Source organism: Sipha flava, unplaced genomic scaffold, assembly GCF_003268045.1.
Source record: "Sipha flava isolate LNK unplaced genomic scaffold, YSA_version1 553_pilon_pilon, whole genome shotgun sequence".
In the NCBI taxonomy this organism is placed as follows: Eukaryota; Metazoa; Arthropoda; class Insecta; order Hemiptera; family Aphididae; genus Sipha; species Sipha flava.
Genome location: NW_020273536.1, coordinates 718,224 through 745,760, shown reverse-complemented (window position 1 = coordinate 745,760; position 27,537 = coordinate 718,224). Strand labels below are relative to the sequence as shown.

The following is a 27,537-nucleotide window of genomic DNA, read 5'->3' as shown; positions in this document are numbered from 1 at the left end:
AAATAATAGATAGTAATATTTTAAGTCAAATATGCAAATTATGTATTAAACTTTTCAGTCACACAACACTACCTATTCAACCCATTTTAGTCATGAAACAGCTGCTTTAATAAATCCCACGTTATGCCGTCACTCTCCCCCATGGATACGTCGTTGGGCCTGATATTTAAATATTGTGGCCTTTTTAAATATTTTTCGACCGACAAATTTTTTTTATTTATCTTTATGAAAAATGTTTAACAACTGTGTACAATTTAATTAAAAATGTATTTTAAAACTTATTATATTGTGTTACATATCAAAATTCATAATATTGTAAGTAATGTTAATTATATTTGAATATTTACTTTTAATGTAAAACTACGAAATATTTATTAAATATTATTTCTTATATAATATAAATTTAAAATAACTTTAAAAAAATTTAGTGTTATACATCAAGACCTAGATAATTATGTAATTATTTTATATTTATAGGTAAGTGTAATTTTTTTTACATTATTAAATGTGTCAGTAGAATACAATTACCAAATGTATCCCTGTATAATTCCAACATACATATTTTTACACAAGATAATAATAGTATTCGAAACCAAATGGATTTAAATCAATATTATAGATTGTAATGTTTTAGTACATACATGGTGCTTATTGAACCCTACAAATACATCCTTCTTAGTCAACTGTACTAATAACTAAAATTACTGATAGACGTAGTGTACTCAAATATTACAAATATGGTATTGAGACTAGCATCAGGGAAATCTCAAAGGATTACATATTGACGGTTCGAGGGATTATTGTGATATTTTAAAACAGCAAAAGTCCAGAATTCTCAGTATCAGCTTCATATAATTTAGCCATTCATTATTTATTAACAAACAATTTGAAATGTATAAAACAAATGTATTTAAATTATTACAAATATGAAAGACATTAATTAATATAAAAGAGTATACAAAAATAATATTCATAAATATAAGAATTTATTAAATCATATGAGTAAGTTCATCAAAACTGTATAACATAACTACTTAAAATAATAATATTTATAATAATACATTTAAATGTAAAAAAAGTAATAAGTATAAATAATAATGGCATTTGGTAAATGGACAAAATTAATATAATCCAAATATCAATCATAACAATATAAAAAATATTGATAAAACATATTATGCAACGTTAAATAAATGTTGAACAATGAACTTATATTTTATTGACACATTTATTAATTAACATAATACCAAGTTTCTTTTATAAATTGAGCAAAAAATGATTGTTCGATTAAATTAGCTACAAGTTATTTTGATTTTGTTTCTTCTTTGTAATAGTTACTAATTTACTATATATAATTTTAATGATAACATTTTATTTTCAAGTATATAAAACAAAAATAAAGTAATTTAATACATAATATATTTTGGTAATTATATTTTAATATCACAATATACTTTTTATAAGTCATCAGGAAGTTCAGTGACAAAATTTGATGGAAATTGACCTCTAGACCCATTACACTCACCATACAACCAATCTTCATTGATTTTTCGTAATACTTGAATTTCATCACCTTCCTGTAAACAGAAAATAAATAATACACAATAAATACATAATAATACAATAATAACCATAATATAGTAAAACATGGGCGTTTAAAAAGCAAATCAGAAGAATTGAGATTAATGATATTTGAAAAAAATGTCCTAAGGAAAATGTGTAGTCCAGTTTTCGATAATAAAATCAATAAACGGAGAAAACTACATAATGAAGAACTCTAAGGGCTTTTTCAAAAACTAAATACTATTAAGGAGATTGACAAAAGTCTAATATAGGCAGACTATGCATGGTGCAAACAGGGAGCTATAGTTAAACAGATGACAGAAGAATCTATGGAGAAAAGATCTCTAGGTAGACTTAAGCTAGATGGGAAGACAGCATGAAGAAAGATATAAAAAAAATACAACTAGAAATTACATGGAGAGAAGCAGCAGAAGTTAGGAAAAGATGGAAAGATTTATGGTTAGCAATATAGTCTTAAAGGCTGAAACTAAGAAGAATATAGTGAAATCTTCCCTAACAGACATCTCCCAATAACGGACAATTCTTTGGGAATGGGGACATTTTAATTACTTTTTAATGAGAAACCATATAAATAGCAAATAGCTATTTTGATTATAGTTTAAAAATAATGACAAAATGATAATAGAAAAATGTACTCCTACTAGTATAACGATAATGAATTTGTTAATTAAAGATCAGAGAAAATTTCAACTATTTAAAAAGCACTATTATAAGCAACTGTTAAATAAAGCTGTTACTTATTTAGATACTGGTGATTCTAGTGTTATAAATGTTTTGGACGCTGTGTATTGGGTAGCTTCTAATCAAGCCCACCTTAAGTCTGAAACTGTAAGATAGTGCTTTTTGCAGTAAGGTTTTAGTCACCAAGACAGTCAATACGATGAACAAATAATTAATACTGAATCAAAAATTAACAAAGAACATATATCACCCATCATACTATTTAACAGCAATATTGAAGTAAAATTGCTATGTTATATTGGACAGGATAGTTTGATAGGACAATCTAATGATGAAAATGATTATTGATCCTAATGAGCTTGATGAGGTCCATAAGAATAACAATGAAGAAAAAAAAAAAAAAGAGTTTGAGGAACAAAAAATATTTTTCATTACACAATTACAGGACGCTTTGCCCAATATAAAGGATGTAGGTTGTTTCATATTGTCAATAGAGGTAGAAAGCAGGAATATTTTCTTTTTTTAATATAACTTTGGCAATTGTACAGAGACAGTATAATTGTAAACAAACTAAGCTAATCAATTTATTCCCCCCAAATTTAATTTAATTTAAGTAAGTACCTATTCATTTTTGTTAAATGAGTATGTACAATCTGAATTGTTTTTATTATTACATATATATACATTATTATATCATTAAAACATTAAATAATAAAACTTTAATTTTATTTAACACAGTGCATATTTTTTGTTTTCACAAATTTACCCCTTATGAATTTCAAAAATGTACCCTCTCTGAATAGTGGACAAAATTTTGGTGGAGTGTTCACTACTTAGAAGTTTTACTGTATTAAGATCTGAATATTACTCATTAGTTTTAATAATTACTTCAATACTGAGGTCTTCCCAACATTCCGGTTTAAATGCAAATACAGCGATTACTTTACGAATTTCTTCATTAAATGAAGATTCTTTGGGTAATGATTCGGTTATTTCCACATAACTAATGGGAAACATTCCAGTACGCTCATTTAATGTACCTTCTAACCATTCATCATTTACTTTTCGTGTAATGTAAATTTGATCACCTTTCTGAAATATAAACATTTAAATTAAATATTGAGAATAACTAATAATTGGTTAAAATTATTACCGTAAAAACTAGATCTTCAAAATGATCCGATGTATAATCAAATAGAGCAGTACATTTTGACTGTGACTTTGATAAATTATTTTCCTAAAATAAAAATATATATTTGTAATTAAAAAATATTGTAAAAATTAAATTAAATAATGTTATTTGTCATAAAAATATTTGTAAAAAATATTATTAAGCTTTGATTAAGATCACTTTTTTTCATTATTTTTGATTTTAGTCATTATACTTCAAATTATATATTAAAAAATTTAATAGCATGTAAACAAATATAATTTTTCTTTTTCTAAATTAATACTGAATAAAAAATTATAGTAGACAATCATAGTTAAAAAATTATGCAATAATATTAAAAATATAAGATTAATTATATTATATTTGTTTATATTTACGTTAATAAAATTAATGATGGAAAAGTTAAAATTTAACTATGTATTCATTATTAAATGTTATGTTTAATAGAATTTTCCTTTTATTTATCTCACCATATTATTAGGTCTTGGAGGTAATTTAGGGCCATTTAATAATACATTTAAGGCATCTGGTGGTAACATTGGTGGTGGTAGTGATGGTGGTGGTAATGAATTTTCAGTTTTTATTTGTGAAAAAGGCTTTTTAAAATAATCCATATCTCCATTGGAACTTAATAAATCAAAATCATCTTCAAAGCCACTGCTTTCAGCTTGAGAATCTTTCCACATACTAAAATCACTGTTGAAGCTATCTACACTATTTCCATCACTACTAGATCTAAGAAAAAAAGTGTTCTTTACTAGTAAAATATGATTTATTTAATTTAATGTAATACAAACTTATGAGTAGACGTAGGAGATGTTTGAGGTGAACTAAGATCTATGAGACAACCAACTTGAGTAGTACTTGATTTATGAATTTCATTTGTCTTTCCAACCCAAGAAGGAGTTGGGACAGTGTGCTTAGTTTTAAGTCCAATTAAAGATGATAAACCAGCTTTTCCCTATATTATACATATTTTATTATTTAATGGTTAAAATAACAACACATTTTTTAAAGTACCATTAAGATTGATAGTATTGTTAAAATTGAAATTTTAAAAATAATATACCAAACAATTGACAGTAACCTATAATGGACATTTTTGTATTGATCATTATATAATAATAATTAATAATAATTAATAATATAATTTAATAGTTGTTTTCATTATAAGAATACATTAATTTGATGTGGGATATTCTGCCTCATTGTTATAGTTTATCTATTAATAACATACAAATAGTTTTACCTTTATTTTGAAAAAAAAATTGTATTTAAAAAATAACTCAAGAATAAAAACAAATATTGTATTAGTATTATTATTTAATAATATTATAAATAAAAAATTTTTAAGAAAAAAAAAAATTTTAATTGAAATAAATTATTATCTAGTGTATTTCTGACACTTTTTTTTTAATGAAAATTTATAAAACAAGACAAAAACATATTTATTAAGTTTATGTAATATTGTAAAACAAATAAACAAATTGTTATATATTACTTGACTCTTAGGCGGTAGCACAAACTTAGGTGGAGGTGGTCTAGGAGGAGGTTTCTTTTTAACTTGTTGTTGTAAACTACCCTGAGATTTTGACTGATTAAAAGATAAAACTTTTGCTAATCTTGATTGATTTCTAATAACATGCAATAAAAATTAATTTTTTTATTATACTATTATATTATATATTTTTTACTTACAAAGATTTATTTGATTTTGGTGGCGGAGGAGCAGGACGATTTGGGACCTTAGGTGCTGAAATGCGTAAAACTTTATGAGTAATACGAAAAATTATATTATATTAATATAAATTTCAAACATACAATTGCCGGAAGTGAAAGCAGTCCAATTAGCCATCTTGTAACTATATTTATTTTATTTTTCAAAATCTAAGCAGACGTATTTCGTTTCGAAGAAACATAGCAGAACATGTTTAACGTCACGACCTTCGAAACAGATATTTTTTTTCAATCACTATCTGCCAACACATTACGAATGTTTTGGCTAATGATATGTATTATATTTGGTAGAAATACATAACTTGCATTGTCGTATACAAATATTCACCAAGTTCTTATCTTGAAAAGTGAATATGAATAATAATAATAAAAGAATTAGTAATAATAACTATGTGTTAGTTTTGAACACTCAGTATAACCATTTGACAAATGTGAAATATAATAATTTTTTCATGGCATGTGGTCAGTTCTTTTTTATTTCTCCATGAGATGATTGTGTTTTATGAAAATTAAAGATTAAAGTATTCGTTTATAGGTTATGTTTGGTATTCTTTCATTTTATTAAATTGTTCAATTGGTAGGTGCTTTTTTCGTTTAAAGTTAAAGGATTTTCTTAAATTCAAAATGAGAGCCAAGGGAGATGTAAGTATTCTCAACGTCTAAATTATTATTACTGTTATCGACCTCAAATTATGAATAGATTATAGTATAAAAATGGAAGCGAGACATGTTATTAACTACTTCATATCACATGACATGTGGCAATGGAGTTAGATTTCATCCAGAACTTTCATTGTAATTTATTGTATTTGTTTGTAGTTGAAGGAATATGAAGTCATCGGTCGCAAACTGCCGACTGAAAAAGAAAAGACTACACCTTTATATAAAATGAGGATATTTGCTCCAGATCGCATTGTTGCTAAATCTCGTTTTTGGTATTTTTTAAGACAACTTAAGAAGTTCAAAAAGAGCACAGGAGAAATTGTATCTTTGAAAGAGGTATGTAATTATTTACTCACAGTCTCCCTTTTTTTTTTTCTGAAACTTAATTGTGTTATTTGATTTCATAGGTTACTGACAAATCGCCAACAAAAATTAAAAATTTTGGAGTGTGGTTACGTTATGATTCGAGATCTGGTACTCACAACATGTACCGCGAATACAGAGATACCACTGTTGCAAGTGCTGTTACTAAATGTTATAGGGATATGGGTGCAAGACATAGAGCTAGGGCTCATGCTATCCAGGTAAAATTGAATTTTATTTAACCTAATAATTTAAAAATTTAATTATATTTAACTTAACCTATCTAGAGATTTTCAATTATTAAATGTGTTGATATTATTTGTATTTAAAGTTTAACGTGATTAAATATTAATACTATATCTTCAGTATAAACTTTACACCTAAAACTTATTACTATAATTATTAAACTAATTACTTAATGTCAATGTATTAAAGTGGGTAAATTTCAATGAAGATTAAATTAACTGATTATTATTTTATAGATAAGTACATTTAAACTTTAAGTAAATAACATTTTTTTTATAAAATGTATCACCTGCTTATACAACTTTTTGGAGTTCTAATTTTTTTCATATTTAAGTTTATTCATTGTTTTAAATGTTCTACATTTTATTTGTATTCATTAATATTAATTTGGGGTTAGTAAGTAATTTATAAGTAGTTCGGCTGACTTAAAAATTTTATTATTTAAATTGCATTAATTTATTTCTAAACTAAAAAATGATTTCAAATTTAAAATCTTCATTTATATTTATTGCTATAATTATTCAGTTATTACATATATACATTGTTAATTGGAATTTTTGATTTGCTGGTAACCTTATTTCTGTCAGTTTCTGATCTATGCATACTAACTTGTAGAGTAACTTATTAAAAGTCCTTTTAGGAGATCTGTAACAAACAGTTAAAAATTAAACAAAACCCTCATCTTTTGACTGATTTCAAGTTAACATAATGACAAATTCAAATCAGTTTTCAGAAATATTTTTGCATAATTAGGTTGATTGGTAGAATGTTCAAAAAGTACTTAGTTTTAGTCAAATAAAACGTGTTAGATTCCTAATTGTGAACAATCATAATCTTAAATGTAGAAGACAGAAAAATATGAAAATATTGTTATTTTATACATAATGATTATAATGTGTATGACTATACAATGTTGTAGTTATTTGTCAATTAGTAAATATATCTGCTATAGCTAGTTGTACATGGTGTAGGAAATGTAACTTAATGTATATGTGACTTCGTCATAAAACGTATTGAGTCAGTTCTGATCAGACCGGCTCACTACACTGGCTTAGCTACTTCATTTCGATTACAGACGAGGACTTTAGTTTTTGACTTAATTATTTTCATATTATATTCATCTTTGAATATAATATTCATGACCGTTAGAATATTTTGTAATTCTTCACTCTCCGCTAACACCACTATGTCATCCGCAAACCGAAGCACATCTACTTTTTCATCTTGAATCTTTATTCCTGCATATATTAATTCACTTGGTTAACGGCTCCTTGTATATAAAAGTTAAATAAACATGGGAATAAGGAGTATCCCTACCTTTCGTCTTTCTTAATTTCTGTTGATTCCTGACTATCTCTATAGCGTATTACTCCTGTCTCGTTCTTGTAGAGACTTTTAATTATTCTTCGATCTGAGCTTGCAATTCCTGATTTCTTCAAAATCTGAAATAATGTTTTCCATTTTACGTTATCAAAGGTTTTCTCTAAGTCTATAAAAGCTATGAAAGTTGGTTTGCTTTTCCTATTTTGTTTCTCAATAACTTGTCTTAGTGCAAGTATAGCTTCCCTTGTGGCTCTTTGCCTCCTAAAGCCAAACTGGTCTTTGGCTGTCTTCAGTGTTTTCTATTCGTCTCAACACAATACGTGTAAGAATTTTTGAAGCATGAGAAGCAAACTCAATGTTCTATACTGTTCACATGTATTTGTTCTTGCCTTTTTGGGTATGGCTCTATTCTGCATTTTGTAAAATTTTGGGGTATTTTCCCAGTTTCATAGATTCTATAGACTAGTTCATATGTATGTTCATGACATTTTTTCTACTGTTTTTTATAAATTCTGCTGGTATTTCGTCTACTCCTATAACCTTCTTATCCCTTAACTCATTAAAAGCTTTTTCGAATTCCTCCCTCATTATGGTTCAATCTTCACCTACTGTGTTTAATCGATCTACTTCTTCTAATTGTATGTTTGAATCTTCTTCCTCTCCATATAGGTGTTTCAGCAATTCTTTCCATTGATTTGTTATTTCCGATTCTTCAAACAGAATCATGCCACTTTTCCCTTTCATACTTGTCAATTTTATTTTTCTGTTTCCGAAAAAAGTTTTTACTATTTCATATACATTGTCTATTTCCCTGATTTTAGCTGTATATTAACTTTTGTACAAATACTATCCAAAAATGCCTCCTTGCTTTTCCTACATTCTCTGTTAATTGCATTTCTTAGACTTCTGTATTTTTCCCTGCTTCGTTGATCGGTTGAATTCTTATATTTCCTTCTTTCATTTATCATTTTTACTATGTTGTCAATTATCCATTCTTTCCTAGCAGCTGTTTTCCTTTCTCCCAATACCTCTTCTACTGGCTTTAATAGGCACTGTATTATGTTTTCCCATCTATTATCCACATCGTTGATTTCTTGTATTATGTTGAAACTCTCTTATAGCTTTGTTTGTTTTCTCCCTATATATTTCCCTGGTGGCCTCATTTCTGAAGTTCATCACTTGGAGAGATTTCTTTGCTGTTTTTCGTAATTTCTTAAACTTGAGATTACAGTGCATCATTATGAGATTATGGTCATTGTCTATATCTGCACCTGGGTAGCTCCTACTATCTTTCACTTGATTTCTAAATCTTTCCCTAACCAGTTTGTAGTCTATTTGTGACCGCTTTGTATCACCGGAAGCTTTTCAAGTGTAAAGTCTTCTCTTATGATGTTGGAAGTGTGTATTTGTTATTGATAATTTATGTTTTGTGCAAAATTCTATAAGGGTGTTGCCTCTTAGATTCCTTACTCCTAGTCCATATTTACCAACTAAAATTAACTTAAAATATTGGGATTTCTATAACATGTATCAAAACTATTGAGCTTAGTAATTATTTTATTATAAAATTAATAGAATACTGCTGATTTCGAAATTTGTAATAAATTTAAAAAATGCAAATTTATTTATTTTTCAGATTATTAAAGTGGAAGTTGTGAAGGCTAAGAACACCAGAAGACCACATGTTAAACAATTTCACGACAGTGACATCCGTTTCCCTCTACCTCACCGTGTTGAAGGAAAACGTCGTCGTTATAACACTTTCTCTATTCGACGCCCGACAACCAGTTTCTTGTAAAATGGATATTATATTTGATTTTTCTGAATAAAAATTAAAACAATTAAATTTTTATACTTTATTTTATTTTGCATTTTGTTATTTTGGATGGTTATTTTTATATGAATTAGATAAGTTGATTTGATGTTCATTTTTATGATTATTTTGAAATTTGAAGAATGGAAAAAAAATTAAAAATGTTGAGTTTTTGGTACTACTTAAAGTTAAATGTTCATTGGTAAATAAAAATTTGTTATGAATGGTGATATCTGAAAATTACTTAAACATTAACTACATTAAATGAAGTTTCACATAATCGTATTAAATAAAATAAAATTAAACAACTATTATGTTTTTTGAAACTGTGAATTTAGTATTTTATCTCCATTGCCATGGTTTTCTAAAGTCATAGAAAAACTTGAAAAATACTTTTGTTATTTAAAGATTATGAAAGATTTTTTTTTTTTTGATATATTTGGTGAGTTGTTTATTAATAAATAATCGATTTTTCTTTTTTGTGTTAAGTACATAAGTATTATATTTTAATTTTTGCACTTAGATAAATTGATTTTATTCCAAGTTAATAATTCTTCAGTTATTTGAAATCAACTGTTAATTAATGTGTTAATTAAATATATAACATTAAATAGGTCTATCTTGCTGTAAACTAAATTAATTTTGATTTGTGTAGTAATATAGGTTTAACAAAGGTTGGTTTGATCATACATATTTGGAGAATTTGAGCTATTGACTTTGCCCCTAACATACTGTACTTAATTAAAAGAATTACAATCCTCTTGACCTGAACATTATTTTGTTAGTACTTGATGAAACAATATTTAAGAAACAGCTTAATATTCGAGTTATTATAAAGTCATGCATGTTGAATTTTAAAACCATGATTACATTGGTATGAAATGTTTTTGATTATTAATCAAGTACTAACTATTAATGTATATGTAGAATAGATTAAATATATAATATATTTAATCTATATATGTAGGAAGTATAAATTAATAGTCCAGCTTGTGCAATGAATAAAATTGGGCAAGGTTTCAATTCTTATCTTTATGATAACATAATATCATTAAATGTGATAAGTAAATAAACATTATTTGGTATGATAGTTGATAACACTTTTAAAAGATTTAACCAACTTCTGAAGTAAATTTTTATTTATAAATAAAAATATGAATTTATAAAGAACATTTGCATTCTTGATCATTATAATGAATGGAACCAAAGACTATGATAAAAAATATCAGGAAACTTTCCGTTATACATTTGCTACGCTTAAGATTCCTGAAAGTTATATAATTGAAGTACCTGTCGATATACCTTTTGAAGGCAGTGTAAATGAACTAAGTCATAGAATTATAAACGGATTTAACTTGCCATTATATGTCATAGAAGGTAAATATATTATATTATGTCAATACAATATTATTAATGACATTCCATTTCTAGAACTTTCTAGTGAATTACAAAAATTCATAGACAAAAGTTCAATTGAAGTTTACAACCGTCAAACAGTTGAAGCAATAGACTGTATTAAAAATGAAACTATAGAAGTAGAAGACATTGTTAAATACTGGGAAAAAGCATTTAAAGAGGTAAGGTATAAATTTTTTATTATATTACATTAGTTTAATTTGTATTTAATTTAATATTATTTAGGAAACCTTCTCATTTACTGATAATAAAGGACCAAGTAATGATCAGTTGTTTGCTTCTGCTTTTCACAAGTTGGCTCATTCAGGACCTTCTTTAGATGCAATACTACACATAGAGTATGGCTATGCTCAAGCAGTTCAAGATATTATGTGTAGAAAATCTAGACAAGTTAAATCTTTAACAAAAACGTATAATTATATTTTAGATAGATTTTATTAGTTTAATTTTAATGTACATAATCATTTTTATGTAGTCAAACTGAAGAAATGAATTATGCTATGGATGGATTAAATAATTATAGTACAGAAGAAGATATCAATGCTTTAGCACTAAAGCATTTTGATGATCAAACATTAATTCAAGTAAATAAATTATTTTATTTTGTAAAATTTACTTTAGTATTCTATATAATATAGTGCCCTCCTCTCTATATGGTAGAGCCACGTTACTCATTGTTCCACAATACAATCTTAAAAAATTATGTAACATAGGCTATTTAAACCAAACTGTTAACTTTAAATGACTATAACTATAAAACTAATAATGAGCGCTAATTTTTGTTTGCATCATCAAATTCAGTAATGAAAAATACATAAGACAAAAAAAAAAATTTCAAAATTTAAGGTGCCCTATAAAGTAGAAATATTCCATATATTATTTAGATTATGCATACCAGAAATTATAAACTTATTTTAACTTAATCAAAATGTTGGTAGTTTATGTTAACTTCATAAAATTTTAGTTGTATTTTACATTTATTATTGGTATATTGGGCTCTATCTAGTGGCAGAATGAATTTTTATGATGTTGACTATCAACATTTTAATTTTATTACATAAAATTTCATATATTTTAATAGTATAATAGCGTTCATTATTTTGCTATTTATCAGGAGAACCCTACAGACTATAGTCAAAATCTGGTAGATATTATTACCCAATTGGTCGTGAGTCAGTAGTCTCCATTACATTACCTCTGATTGTACAAATAGTATTTTTCAGCCATTTACTGAGTTAAAATAAATTATTTTTAGAAGATTTGGATTATTATTATTAATCATTAATATACTAAAATCATATAGGTCTATTGTAATTATAATATTACAAAACTATCTGATTTTTTTTTAAATTATCTTGTTTCTTCATACTAATGTTTTGTATCTGATTCATGACACTATTTATCTAACTGTCATTGAATTATCAAGATTAGGCCATGACTTATAATAGGAAATTGAAATAAGATTATTAAATCAGGATTCAGTATTAAATAAAAATGATCAATCATTTATAGTGTAAAATGGATTTTTTTTCACCAAGAATGTTCTCTTCAGGACATTCAATTTATTTTAGAAAATATAATAGAATGAAAATTATTATCAGAAGTATAATGGTAAAATTCAAAGTTTCAGTCCAATAATGAACAATAGGTACAATTATAAAATTAAATTCTCTATTTAAATAATTATTGACTAAGAAAACATCCAAAACTAAATTGTTATTAAATGCAAATATAATATGTATATTTTACATTATTATTTATTTCTAGTTGTTTGAAATCTATTTTTTTTATTAATTTATATTAGGGTAAATGGAATAGTAGATTGGATACTTTAAAACAAGAACAGCGAACCGGGTATAGAGAATGGGTTATGAAATCTGTAGAAGAAATGCAAGGAGTTGATGGATTATATTCTCCTATTGGGTGAAAATAATAGGATTTTTTTCTTTTTTTTTTGTAAGGATTTATATATATATTTAGAATAATAAATTTATGTAGGAATTCACCAGTTGGAGTTGTTGCAAATGGATTTACTATTTCAAATATGTCATTATATGATATGGAAGAAAGCTTTACTATACATCTTGGGTCACAAATGAAATCCACCCATAATATTCGTATTATGTCAGCAGATACTTTAAATCTGTTAAGATTGACATTACATGAAAACGGGTATGTAGTTTTATAAAATCAATAGAAAAAATTTAATGTGTCAAAGTTAATTGTTATATTAAATAAGTACAATGAAATTAAATATTCTTATAGAACAGTTGTGCATCATCCTCAAAGATTACAAACAGTACTTGAATTGTATTCTCAAGATCTTAAAGGTCTTATTTTATTCATTGATACCAATAATTTAGATTTTTACTCTGGACTAGCAAAGGGTAATTTGGAAATACTATTTATATATTTGATATACTATACTGACATATTTTTGTTGCAGAGTTTTTTGATATTTGTGAAGGTAGCACAGAATTCCATTTTAATTCTTTACAAGATCAATTAGAGATTATTAAGTCAGATCTCAAAGTAGCTGTGGAAAATCGTAAATACAAGGGACCTGTTAGTAATTTCTTATCTCCAGAGTTGCAGGTAAATTAGTAAATTATAGGAAAGTATGTATTAAATTAATATCAAGTCAAATTATAGGCTCGGCGAAATAAATCAAAACTATTACAATGTGGTGATGTTTATATTACAAAACATTCAAATTTAGCTTCTGTTCACCTTGTATTTCATATGGTTATTGATGACTCATTAAAATCAGGTTTGTTATTCAGTGATAAAGTTGTTTGTTTATAGAAGAGTACTATAATATTTATAATAATTAACTGTTTTAGGTGATATCAACTCAAGACATCCTGTAATCTTGGGATTACGGAATATTTTAAAAACGGCTTGTTCATATGATATTACTATGATAACTATTCCATTATTTTTAACACATGAAATGACTGAAGTAACTATGAATACTGGTTATTTTACTTAGGGTGAACATATAAAAATATAAAAAAATTATTATTTTCTTTGAACTATATGATTACAAAGTATAAAATCGATATAATTTTAAATAATCTTATAAAATAATCATCCTATAATGAACACAAAATATATATGAAGCATAATTTATTGTTATTTATTTAGTTAATATGATAAATTTTAAATTGAAAATCACAATTCCATTTGAATCAAGGTGTATGGTCACCCTAAGAATTATATTAAAAAACTAAATCGATTGAATAATTATTATTTTTAGGATATGACAGTTCCTTGGTGTCAGAAACGGGCAGAATTAGTTTTAAAGTGTGTGAAAGGATTCATGATAGAGTCCGTATCATTAGGTGGATCGGAGTTGAAGACTATTCAGTTTTTAGTTCCAAAAGTAAGTGGTTAACTAAAAAATATTAATATATACAAATAAAAAAATATCAAATAAAATAATATTATCAGGGAATATCTGAAGAAGTATTTGGAATATTAGCCACAATGGTTCCTACCATATTTAGAGTATCAACTCCACTTGTGTTCAAATCATCAGAAACAGAAATTAATTCCCAAATTAAGAACAAAAAAAATACAAAAAATAAAAGAAACTCTTCATCCAAGTAACTTATCCTCTAAAAATTGATCAAATTATAAAATACTAATATGTTAATAATACTATTTCTATATGTCTATGTGTCGAATACAACTATATCATTGGGAATATATTATTAAAATTAAAATTATCATGTTTTATAGCAATCTTATATAACCTATTATATTATTGTTAATATATTATTTTACTTTATTACTAAATTTTTTAATTTTGGATTTAAATAAAAATACAAATATGAAAATATTATTATAAATTAGTTTATAGTTATAACACAGATTTATATTTAATGTAAGCTATGGTTATAATGTAACAGTACTATTTTTATAGTACTTAAATGGTAAGAAATATTTACATGGAAAAATACTGTAATGGGCCATAGTGTAAGTTGTCAATTAAATTTACTGTAAGCAGTGTTAAAAATGTTTAGTATAATTACAGAGAATAAAGGTATAATTTTTTAAGTCATCATTTTTTTTACAATAACAAAATAACTTAAGAGATGAATGCTTTGGTTGCAATGTATAATAAAATCAATGTTATAACAAGTTGTTTTGTTGTAGTCTATGTGCGGTAAAATTATTAAATAATAATATTGTTTTGGACATTTTTCAACCATATTTTTTTTACTAAAGTGTGATTCTAAAATTATTATTTTTATGTATCAAAAAATCATTTAATGAGATTAATTATTTGTACAAGTGATATTAAAAATTCAAATTTGTTTTATATGTACACCTGATATGCAGATTTATTAATCTATAATATGTTTATTGAAAAGGAAAGAACATTTTATAATTAGTAATTTTTCTAAAATTTAAAAAGTATTACAGGAATAATAATATGATATATATATATATATAGAAATTCTCTTAATATAGACAATGGTTTGATAAATATTAAATCATTGAATATCAAATGTAACAAGATAACAATGTTTAATACAATATGAGAGAAAATATTTTAAAAAAGTATAGGTAAAATCAACATCTTTTTTGAAAAATTAGCATGGCCGATACGTTGTACTGAACACTGACCTGACAGCGTTCAACATAATCATGGGCGTAGCGAGGGTGGGGCAGGGGGCACTTTCCCACCCCTGCGCCTCAAACTGAATTATATTTGTTTATACCAAACGTGTAAGTTTTACATTAAAATCAAAAATTAAATAAGACAATTCTAAAAATAGTTTAGTGGGACCGAGTGTTATCTACACGTGTAATCATTTTGACGTTTTATGTGTTATCCAATGGTCTATCTGTAGATTATTTGAATTACGAGTTTAACACTAATCGCTTTATGTTTTTGTCTTCCCCTGATTTAAGTCTTAGCTACGCCCATGGACATAATATTTTATGTCTATGGCACGGTCATATAACAGAGTGGTCTACGGTATTGGAAGAATTTTAAAATTAAAGAAAAATTTTCCTACTCTCAAAGTATAAATAATTGACCTGGGAAACGTATTGATGAATAATTTGTGTTATCCGAGATAATATTATCCAAGTCCTTAGTGCCCCTAACGTTATCAAACAGATCGCGCTCGATGTTCATCATCTCGGCACCGCGAGTACCACTGTTCTCAGCTATAGATCTATTCTGCGGTTAAAGATCGTCGCGGATTCTACCACTGCCTCGAAGGTCGTCTTCATCACCGCTCACGGGCTGGACCCCGGGACTATCGACGGCGGTTCGCAGACCGACCAGCCCAGGACGGCGGCGGCGGCGGCGTTCCGTTCGTTTATTTAAAGATACACGCGACCAACAGGTGTTAGCACCTGATCGCTAAGATCGCGGCGCACGTTGCATTTCGACTCGTGGTTACGGCCTAGACGGCAGCGGCGGCGGCGACCAATCGTGTACCGCGGAGCAACCGAACGGTCGCCATGGTTTCCATTGTCGGTCTTCGTCGCGCGTCCGCCGGTGTCCGCTCGCCGCCCGTGCCCATACAATACACGTTTCGTCGTGTCGCCGTGAGCCCGAGCTCTAACGATCTGCGTTAGCGCCCACGCACCACCGGACGACGGACGTCAGTGTCTGCGATGTCTTCAGGCGGATCGGCCGTCATTACGATTTCGCCTCCGGCGAATCCTAAGGTGGGTACATCGTGCGGTCCAACTCTTATGTTAATCATTTTGTCTCGAATAATTATTATTATTATTATTATTATTATTATTATTATTATTATTACTATTATTACTATTATTATTACTATTATTATTCAATGTGTTGAACTTCGACATAGATTTCTGTATGCTACGACGATGAATGTCGCCAAGATGAAGTAAATAATAAAAATAAAAATGGCCGTGAAACGCACGCGCGCGCGCGCCGTCGTCCCGTCCGAAAATCGAATCAGCACATTCTCCTATGACGTACCTACTGCGTGAGAGATCGAAACTACCTACCACTATCGTTATCCAATACACGTTTTAATACTTATAGTTTTTCATATCGTTCCTCTGGTGCTTACGTCGTGGTCACATATAAGTCTTAAAGATCATCGATTGATCGATTAACTGTCGGACGATGGATTGCGACTTATTCCGCTGAATGATGCATTCTGCACCATGGGTGCTTGTGATTTCGCTCTCGAATTATTATTGCCTTCCTACGTTCTGACCGTAGTTCACATGGGTAGTTGTGTAAACAACAGGTATATCTAGTTCGATTTCTACGCGTTTCGTTTTCAAATTTCCCGGGCGCGTACGAATTGTGTTCCGCAGCGATTATTTTTTCGTTCCTGTATTGTTGTGTTTGTCACATTATGTGTACGGTGGTTGGGGTGGTCGTGTCCGAATTTGAACTTTACCTAGGAACTAATGGTTGATTAGAAATTATTGTATTTATCCTAGTATGTTTTGAAGGTGTCAGAACCATTAGATCTGGGTTGATGAGTTATAATAAGAAACTCGGGTTCATTAGAAAATTACATAATTAAATACATAATTTCTTTAAATTCATAAAAAGTATTTTAAGAAACTGTAAACTGTATTATATTTTTCAATTTTGTTATTCCTTCAACAAGAATATTAATTTGGAATGAAAGTTTATAAAAGAAATAGTTATTAATTTGTATATTTCACTATTTATTAGTAGTAAATTTTTTTTATGAAATAAATTTTCTTTGAAAGTTTTGTAAAATCAAGATTTGTTAAATAAATCTTATACTAATACACATTACTTGTTGTAACAATAAATTCTATTTTGTTTAGATAGAAATTTTTTTCATAGTTAATTAGAATGTGATACATTGAGTTTATTTTGAATTTTATCTTAAATTTTTCTATTACTGATTTATTATAAGTAAAAAATGGTAATTTATAAAGTTTTAAATGATAAAATAAAATAATTTTATTATATACTAGAGTAAAAAAAAATCTTATGAAATAGCAACTTTATGCATGGCAATTATATTGATAGTAACTCAAGAGCAAGTATACAATTGATGGTTGGGTTGTTAATAGGATATCAGTTTTATATAGTTTTTTAGTGTAGAAAAGTTGATAGTTTAACTTTAAACTTTTTCTAAAAGTAAAAATATAAGAGGGTTGCTACATAAGTTGAAGTAACTTAAGTAGGATTTATGGGAATGTTGTGTAATACATTGATTGAATATGTCTTGTGGTAGGTACTGATAATTATTTTTAACAATCATATTACAGTTACTAAAAAGTTTCACAAATCATTGTAGTGGATATGTAGTGTTGATACATACAATTTGTGTAAATTATTTTTTCAGATAAATTTAAGTAACTTTAATATTTACGTTTAAAGTTAAAATTTAAATTCACGGTAAATAGTGAATCATAAAATATGTACACTTAAAAAATCTTCATTTCAATTAAAATAAAATAAAATATAAAAAAATATTAGTAAACATTGTTAGGTACGGTATGTTTGTTATAACTAAAATGTATATACTAATTTGAATTGTTGATGGTTTAAAATTTTTATTTTCAGTTTATAAATAAGTTTTATATGTTTTCAGGACAAAAAGATTTATGTATGGAAAGCATGAAGTTGTTGCACATGGTTTAATTATTCAAATAAAATAATTTGCTAGACTTTGTTATAATGATTGACTGGTAATTGTTACATTTTTATAATTTACTAATTAGTATTTACAAATATCTTATTTATTATAAATTGTAATTTATTACAAAACATGTAGTTGTAGTAGATATATATTTGAAATTATTAAGGATAATATACTTTTTTATGTTATATAACTTTTGATATTAGTAAAATTAATTTTATTTATATTTTAATTACTATTTATCTTTATAACTCAATTTTAATCAGGTAGGTTATATTATTTAAAATGAGTTAGTATTCTTGTTCAATATTTTTTATCAGAATTTGTGTATATAATTGGTTATTTTAATTTGTTTTTAATAATTATTATAGGTATGTGAAACTATTAGTAAACCATCCACGTAAAGTAATAGCAACTGTAGTGTTGTTATGTAGCAGTACTATTCTTATACCGTATTTTATTGGGCGCTTACCTCAGTTTTCACATCCAGAACTTGTAAGTTTAAAATATTTTTGTAATAATTTAATTGATTAATATAATGATTTAAAAGTTAAATTTTATTATTATAGGCATTATGTATGTTTACAAATTTATTTTACTTGTTGAATAATTGTTATGTTTATTATTTCATAAATAAAAATTAAAAATTAAATTTTTTCAGTTTAGTGCTTAAAAGACACGTCATGCAAATTATATATTATTTTAAAATCTTAAACGTTTATAAAACAAAATTTAAGTACATTTATTTTGTCTTATTTTACTATATCCTAGGAGTTATTTATTTATTTTTTTATTGGGTTATTTAGATTATATTGCTACACATTTTTATTGGTTTGAAATGTATTTAATATATTGATTCTATCCAGTTCAGTGGAAAGCTAAAACTAATAATCAGTTTTTAAAGTTATTTGAAAACCAAAGAAAGATCATGGTCTAATTATATTTTTAAAATATGTATATATATATATATATATATACATACATACAGAAATATTATTACTAATAGAAATTTTTTTCCAAATTCTAAATAGGGTTTTGAAACTCGTGGAACTGAAATTGGTAACCGCCAAGTAACTTGGGACAACTTAATAAAAGCATTGGAAAAAGGCACTGAGTTAATTGATGATGTTACACGAATACCAATTAATATTTTACCACAACAATATGCTGATATGAATTTAAGGAAAAATGATATTTCAGTACAATATGTAAGTAATTTTTAAGTATATAATTATTTCTTTCTTTCTTGACTTTACAACTCTTTAAGAGTTTTGACCGCCATCGTCATCGTTCTATAATAGTCATGATCCTGTACTCTATCTTCCCAATTTGTCTCTTCCAGTGTTTCTAAGTCCTTCCTTATTCCATCCATCCATTGATTTCTAGGTCTTCCTCTTGGTCTTTTCCTTGTCGGTTGCTGTTCAATTGCTGCTCTCGTATTATTGGTTTCTGTTTTCCGCATGTTATGACCAAATTATTTGAGTCTTTGACACTTAATGTGGCTTGTTAATAGTGGAACTTCAGTGATTTCTCTTAGTTCAGTATTTTTTCTTCTACTCCATTTGTTTAGCTCACTATCAAACATTGGACCACAAATCTTCCTCAGTATTTTATATTCAAAAACTAGCATTTTCTAATTGTATAGTAGTGGGCCATATTTCACAATTATAAGTTATAATTGGTCTTATTATGGTCATGTACAATCTAATTTTAGTTTTTCTGGAAAATAATTTTGATCTAAAAAATTTTTGTAATGCAAAATAAGCCCTCTCTGCCTCGCGTATACGGCTTATGATTTTGGTATTAAAGTCATTGTTGGTGGTAATTGTTGTTCCAAGGTACTTAAACTCTTTAACTTTCTCAAAGGTATAGTCATTAATAACCACGTTTTCTTCCCCATTGAGAAGTAATTCCATTACTTTTGTTTTATCTTGATTTATTTTTAACCCGACTGATTTAGCACCTTCTATGAGTGTGTTTGTATTCTGCTCATATATTTCCATACTATCTCCAATTAGGTTTAAATTGTCAGCAAATCCTAGTATATTAATTTGTATGGCGCCAATATTGGTTTCCAAGTTGTTATTTTTTACATTACGCATTATTTTTCTAATGATATATTAAATAATAGTGGTGTGAGCGTATCCTCTTGTTTCAAGCCAGTTATGACTTCAAACGCCTTGGACAGCATTTGGTCCACTCTCACTTGGTATTTCGTGTCATTCATGCACAATTTTGTTAGAGTGATGAGTTTTCTCGGGAAACCAAACTCTTGCATAATATTGTAAAGACTATCATGGTGTATGCTATCGTACGCTTTTTTGAAATTGACAAACACTTGCCATATGTTTTGTCTAAATTCATATTTTTTATTGACTGCCCCACTATTGCCTCACTATATAATTATTTAACTACATTTATATTATTAATACAATATGCTGCTGCATGTCTTAAACATCTAAAAAGAGATTATAGTTATAAAAAAAAATATATTTTGAACTATATTTTGAAATTTTTGTTTGGCTTTCTATACTTTATATAATATGACTATTATCAACATTAATGTTTTTAATTTTTATGCCATACTTGTTTCTATACTCTTATAGATAGTAGTTTGGCTTATTGTTTCTAAAATGTATATATACTTATAAAATGGGTTATTTATGCTTATTACATTTACTTTAATGATTATTTTTGGGTGATCAGTTTAGACGAAAGTAAGTAGTGAGTATAGTTTTATGTGTATTTTATGTGTTTTTACAAACTTTAAATTTTTATAAACATAAAAGAAGTGATACATTTGTTTTATAATTATAAATATTTATTATTTTATTTTTAGAAAAATTTAAATCATAACTTGAAAACATCAAATGAAGATATAAAGAAATTACAACATAGTTCAGTAATAGATGATGAAATATTTGAAGAAACTGAAATGATGACATTGAGGAATGATAATAAAAGAAGGAAGAGTAGATTAGATTTTTTTTGTTCCAAACCAAGTATGTAATAATTTAATTTACTTGAATTGCATAATTTATTATAATGCAGTATATATATATATATATATAGTTATTAGAATATAATATAATATTTTCACCTACATAGAGTAAAATATAGACATATTTATAATTTTAAGATTCCAGATATATATTTTTCTCTTTTTCATAATTTTGGTTTAGATTTCTCTTAATAAAATAAAAATAAAACACCATTTGACAGTAATAATATGCATTTATCGATCCAAACAATTTTGTCTGGTTAAGTATAATATTTAATTATTTTGAAAATGTATATTTATGTCATCAAATTGTTTTAATTATGTAAAACTAATTTTACATGTATTTGATGACTGGACAGAATGATTAGACAATTTGTGTGTAGTACTATTAATAATAATATACTATTTTTACAAAATGAATATTAACAAATTGTGTTACCAGTATAATAAACTGAATTCTATGTTTGTTGAAATCGATATCAGTGGTCTGATCTAATATATAAATACTATTTTCAATTTATTTTTAGTCTATTTTCCTTATGCCTTAAATAAATCTTTATTAATTTATTAATCAACAGTTTTATATATTTTTTTCACATATTTTTTAATTAAAAAAAGTAATTTACAATTTGTGTTTTCTTGTTATGCTTATTATTTTTTTAATACTTTTCATTTGTATTTAACAAGTAAATTATTTGAATTCAAACAATAGTTTAATCTTTTATTAGTTATAAATCTAATTACCACGGTTTTTTCTAAATTTTCTTCCAACATAGATAAGATTATAAATGCTTATTATGTTATATTAATATAACTAAAAAAATGTCTTATAGGTAAATATGTTTTCATATTTTATTGTATCTTAGGTTATATTTTACAAAAATACAATTTTATTGAAAACTAATATTTTTTTATCCAATTTGTATAGTGCATTGATGTTTATTATTTGTATGAAAGTGCACATAAAAGTAAATATAATGAACTTAAAATGTGATAGGCAAACTTTGATGTTTTTTTATGTATTTTTCTACTATTGAAATATTGCCTTTATAACTAAGGTTTAATTGTATTTTTCAATTTTTTAAACTTCATTTGTACATTTACTCCATAACTAATTTGATATTCTATACACGATAGCTTTATTACATTAAATTATATTTAAAATAGAAATTATGAATAGTGATTAGTTTATATTGTGTATAAAGATATGAAGAAAAAATGGTGTTTATGTTATATAGCTTTTATAAAATTGATCATTATAAATGCATGATTCAACCAATTATGATTCATTATGTTAATAAGTGTACAATAAGTATACCAATAATTGTTTAGTTGTATAACAATAGATGTAAGAGATTTGTTAGACTTTATTCATTATTGTTGTAAAGTTATCTACTAGGACAATAATATAACTTAATTGCTTTATAAAAAGACTCATTAATTTTTCTGGCCATGGTCAACTATATTAAAATAATATTATTTAATTTGTCAAACATATTAATAATTATTCCATGTAATTACTATAATTTGAATATATTTAATTATCATTTATAAGGGTTTACCATTGTTCATAATGTTTGAAGATTTTTCCATGTAGCCAAATAATTTTAACTTCTTCGTAAGAAAATATTTGACAAAATAGTAGTGAGACTATATTTTTTTTTAAATTGGTATAAGGGGTTTAATTTTTAAATCATCAATATTCTATATTGCTAATTATGCTTTGTTGAACTCTTAACCACTTATTGGACATAACTATAATTTGCTTTAGAACAATGTATTTTAAATATTTTAGTAAGCACATTAAACTATTTTAGATTAATAATTGTCCCAGATAGAAATGAAATATATTGCTTACATTAATTTTTAGTTTTTTTTTTTAAACATTAATTTTTTTCAATTTTAAATTTTTTACTACACAATTAATTTCTATGTTTGAAATTTTTCAAATGTTATAATTTTGTAGCATATGATCATGCAAGAGTTGTGTTTACTCTCAATGAAGGCGAAAATCTTCTTACATACCAAGCGGTCAAGGATATGTGTCTTATACAAGAACGCTTAGAAAACTTGGTGGCATATAAAGATGTTTGTGATGTACAAGATCATGCATGTTGTCCACCATGGTCTTTAGTCAATTACATCACATTGTTAAGAAAACATAAATCATGTTCAGAAATTACAGTAAATAAAATATCCGTATAATTGTTTCATTTACTCTTATTTATTCTTTTTTTTTTTAGCCTAGGGATATTAATGCTACTATGGTGATACTTGAAGGGTGTGCTCATTATTATCACGATAATGAGTTGTTAGAATGGAAAACTGGTATTCGAACCATACCACGTCAATGTAATCAATTTAATGCAGTTTATAATTTGATGCACTATCATTTAGATGTGAACTTCATGCCACCACATGTAATTATTGAAAGTATTTTTTTTATAATTAGTAAAGAAAATACATAAATATTATTTGAAATTGCATAGGCTTCTACTAATGTTTTAACAAGTTCAATGATGTTTTTACCATTTGGAAAAGGATCTATTGTTCATGTTTACAAAGCCATGAAAGATGCTAATTTATCAACACCATTAATAAGTATTTCAGCAATTGATTTTGGTAAGAAGCATTTAGAAATAATTTTCAGTAAACAATGTGGAAGTTTTATATTAATTGTCCTTTTATTTTGGTTTTATATTATAGGTATTAAAGAAAAATTATTCGATATTGAGCTTGTGAGAGACATATATTTAATTTTTTTGAGTACCTTTTTCATTATGTTGTGTGTATTATTCTACACATGGTCACTTATAATTACCATTGTTACTTTTTTAAATATTTTATTTTCTTTATCAGTTTCCTACTTTATTTATACTTTTGTTTTCCGTATACATTTTTTCCCATTTATGAATGTCCTTGCTATCATTGTGCTCATTGGAGTTAGTGCAGATTCTTCATTCATCATGTGTGATGTATGGAAAGTTATCAAGATCAATGATCAGGCTGATTCATTAGTTAATGTGATTTCTAAGACGTTAAGACATTCGCTGCTTTCCATATCATTGTCCACAACAACAACATTTTGTGCTTTTGCATCATCATTTCTCAGTGCTATTAATGGAATAAGTTGTTTTAGGTATGTTCATTAAAAAAATATCTAGTTAAAAAAAAATTAAATACATTTTTTTTTTTTTAGTATATTTTCAGCCATGGCTGTTTTTGTAAATTTATTAATAACCGTAAGTCTTTTACCATCATGTATTGTGCTTTTAAGTGCAAAGCATAGGCCCAATACTGTATTATTTGATATCGGGTCAGTTAATAAAATACGTTCAATAGAACAAGTGCTACGTGGAATTCAGACTTCATTTAATGCATGGTTATTGAAAATTGTTTTTCGCTTTCGTTGGGTGTGGATAGTATTTTTTTTCATCTTGGGTATTTTAAGTGCTTCTATAATATGGATATGGCCAGGTATGAAGTTACCAGAATCTGTGGAATTTCAGTTGTTTCGAGAGTCCCATCCTTTTGAACAATATGATCTAGTGTATAAAAATCAATTTTGGTTTGAAAGAATTTTAAGAGTAAGTATACAATTAAATACATGATTAAATATAATACAGTTAAATTTAAATTGTATAGATTGACAACAATCCAGAAAACCGTGTTCCATTACGATTTGTTTGGGGCTTATATCCCAATGATACTGGTAATTATTTGGATCCAGAAGATCACGGAAGTCTTGTATATGATCCAAATTTTGATATGGCACATCCCAAGTCTCAAAGTTGGTTATTGCAATTTTGTGTGCATTTACGTATGCAACCCTTTTATCGAGCTGTTGGAGGATTACACTTGACAAATTGTTTTATGGAAACTTTTGTTGAATGGATGAGTCAGACATGTGTAAATAGTGTTGATCAAAATCGCTGGCCATGTTGTAACACCATTGAGTTTCCATATCCAAGAAATGTATTTCACTTCTGTATTGTAAAAGCTATGTATATTGTTTACAATACTCCAAGCTCCATATTTGTTCCTTCTGCAGCTGGACCTAAATTTTCAAATCCATTATTTCATTCAGAAAATGAAACACTTATACCAATAATAAAAGCTGTTGTTGTGGAGTTTGAAAGTAATTTTGCTTTTACTACATCTTATGTCGAAATGGAGAACTTTTACAAACAAGTAATTTTCTTTTTATCAATTACTTCTATCCTGTGTTAACATTAAAATATCTCACTTTTTATTTAATTTAATTTTAGGTTGAGTCTTGGTCATCTAAAATGATGGAAACTGCTCCACCTGGTCTTAGAAATGGCTGGTTTTATAGTCATCTTGGATTTTATGACCTACAAAAAACATTAATTGAGGACACTGTTATGTCTGCATTTATTGCACTTTTTCTTGCTTTTGTTATCATGTTCTTTGTTACAACAAGTATTTCATTAACTGTTATCACTGTGATGTCTATATTTTTTATAATTTGTACTACTATTGCCGTGTTAGTTCTGATGGGTTGGCATCTTAATGTCTTAGAATCCATTGCTACTTCTGTAGCTATTGGTTTATCCGTTGATTTCAGTCTACATTATACAATTGAATATCAGCTAGCTTGTGAAGATTCACCAAGAGCCACAGCTATATCTAAGGCGTTGTCCTTAATGGCTTGTCCATCATTGATGGGTGCTATAACAACAGGCGCTAGTGGAGCTTTCATGTTGCCTTCAGATGTTTTACCATATGCTCAACTTGGCATATTTCTGATAATCATAATGTTTATAAGTTGGTTCTATTCAACATTTTTCCTAGTATCATTATTGTCAGTATTTGGTTCAGATTATGATCATGGTCCGTATCCCTATCGGTGTTGTAGAAAATTAAAAAACATTAATGTGAATGAACGACACAAACACCGTGCAAGACATGCTTCTCCATTTTCTAACGTTGCATCAGAATCAACTGTATCATGTATAAGCACTGCTGTTGTAAATCAATCAATTGCGCATGAATTGGATACTTTGACTGTTCCAGGGAAATGTCAACCATCACACTCCAAAGCTGCTGCTTCATGTTTATACATGAATATTGATGATGATAATATGTTAAAAAAACCTGAAATTAATGTTGTACACATTTAATGTTCACCCTTTCTTATATATTTTATTTTTTACTGAATATTATAATAATTAATAATTATAGTAATTATAATTATTAGAATTGCTTGTGCTCAATTAATTGATTATTAGTTCATATTAAATAAATGTTTATTTACGTATGTAATCAAAATTTTCTAAGTATGGAAACAATTAGTTTGGCAAGAGTGTATACTGATACTTTTTCAGAGAGAGATGGGAGGGGTTAAGATTCAAATTTATATTAAAGAAACGTTATTTGTTTTTTATAAAATTGATAATTAATTATATAACTGAAATTTCAGAAGAAACCTTCAGAAATGTTTGTCTGTAATTTGATATATTATTTTTGATCTCTTTTGTTTATAAAATTAATTGTTTAAAGTTTTTTTTATTAATTTATGAAATATTTTTTAGAGTCTAATTAGTGTATATTTAGCTTTTAAAATATTTTATGTTACATAATTTATATGTATAAATATTTATTGTTTTAAAAATACAAATAGTATGAATGTATACGGATTCCAATAAGTATATATTGATTAATCAGTAAATATTGAAAAAAAAAAGGAAAATTGATTTTATTAGTTTTTAAATATTGGCTTTTTAAAATAAGATTGATTTATTGAATAGTACCTTTGCAATTATGAATAGTTCTAAGCTAAAGTTATATTTATGTCGAATTAAGAAGTAATTGATAAGTGAGATTGAAAAATATAACATTAAAATACAATAGTCCTTTTGATTTTTTAATTTATATTTTA

General features: G+C 26.5%; 4 protein-coding genes across 4 annotated transcripts; 3 read left to right on the top strand and 1 right to left on the bottom strand.

The window, feature by feature from the left end:
• Positions 1–1,403: 1,403 nt before the first annotated feature.
• LOC112691061 (SH3 domain-containing protein 19-like) lies at positions 1,404–5,525 on the bottom strand. Its single transcript, XM_025565191.1, has 8 exons — positions 5,258–5,525; positions 5,135–5,189; positions 4,938–5,070; positions 4,234–4,397; positions 3,907–4,171; positions 3,419–3,502; positions 3,154–3,357; positions 1,404–1,577 (listed from the first exon to the last, which is right to left on the bottom strand). The coding sequence occupies exons 1-8, from the start codon at positions 5,289–5,291 to the stop codon at positions 1,458–1,460; spliced, it is 1,059 nt and encodes a 352-aa protein (XP_025420976.1). The 5' UTR covers positions 5,292–5,525; the 3' UTR covers positions 1,404–1,457.
• Positions 5,526–5,705: 180 nt separating this feature from the next.
• LOC112691059 (60S ribosomal protein L18a) lies at positions 5,706–9,614 on the top strand. Its single transcript, XM_025565190.1, has 4 exons — positions 5,706–5,815; positions 5,993–6,172; positions 6,244–6,420; positions 9,405–9,614. The coding sequence occupies exons 1-4, from the start codon at positions 5,798–5,800 to the stop codon at positions 9,564–9,566; spliced, it is 537 nt and encodes a 178-aa protein (XP_025420975.1). The 5' UTR covers positions 5,706–5,797; the 3' UTR covers positions 9,567–9,614.
• Positions 9,615–10,774: 1,160 nt separating this feature from the next.
• LOC112691053 (protein C12orf4 homolog) lies at positions 10,775–14,751 on the top strand. Its single transcript, XM_025565180.1, has 12 exons — positions 10,775–10,958; positions 11,013–11,158; positions 11,223–11,407; positions 11,473–11,581; positions 12,802–12,920; positions 12,996–13,169; positions 13,263–13,384; positions 13,444–13,592; positions 13,650–13,767; positions 13,841–13,959; positions 14,257–14,382; positions 14,451–14,751. Exons 1-12 carry the CDS (start codon positions 10,775–10,777, stop codon positions 14,607–14,609), a joined length of 1,710 nt encoding a protein of 569 aa, XP_025420965.1. The 3' UTR covers positions 14,610–14,751.
• A 1,417-nt stretch (positions 14,752–16,168) lies between these two features.
• LOC112691054 (protein dispatched homolog 1) lies at positions 16,169–27,108 on the top strand. Its single transcript, XM_025565181.1, has 12 exons — positions 16,169–16,691; positions 18,587–18,683; positions 19,006–19,129; positions 19,666–19,842; positions 21,474–21,636; positions 23,602–23,819; positions 23,879–24,055; positions 24,125–24,257; positions 24,342–24,774; positions 24,835–25,222; positions 25,281–25,826; positions 25,904–27,108. Exons 2-12 carry the CDS (start codon positions 18,673–18,675, stop codon positions 26,777–26,779), a joined length of 3,246 nt encoding a protein of 1,081 aa, XP_025420966.1. The 5' UTR covers positions 16,169–16,691; positions 18,587–18,672; the 3' UTR covers positions 26,780–27,108.
• Positions 27,109–27,537: the final 429 nt, after the last annotated feature.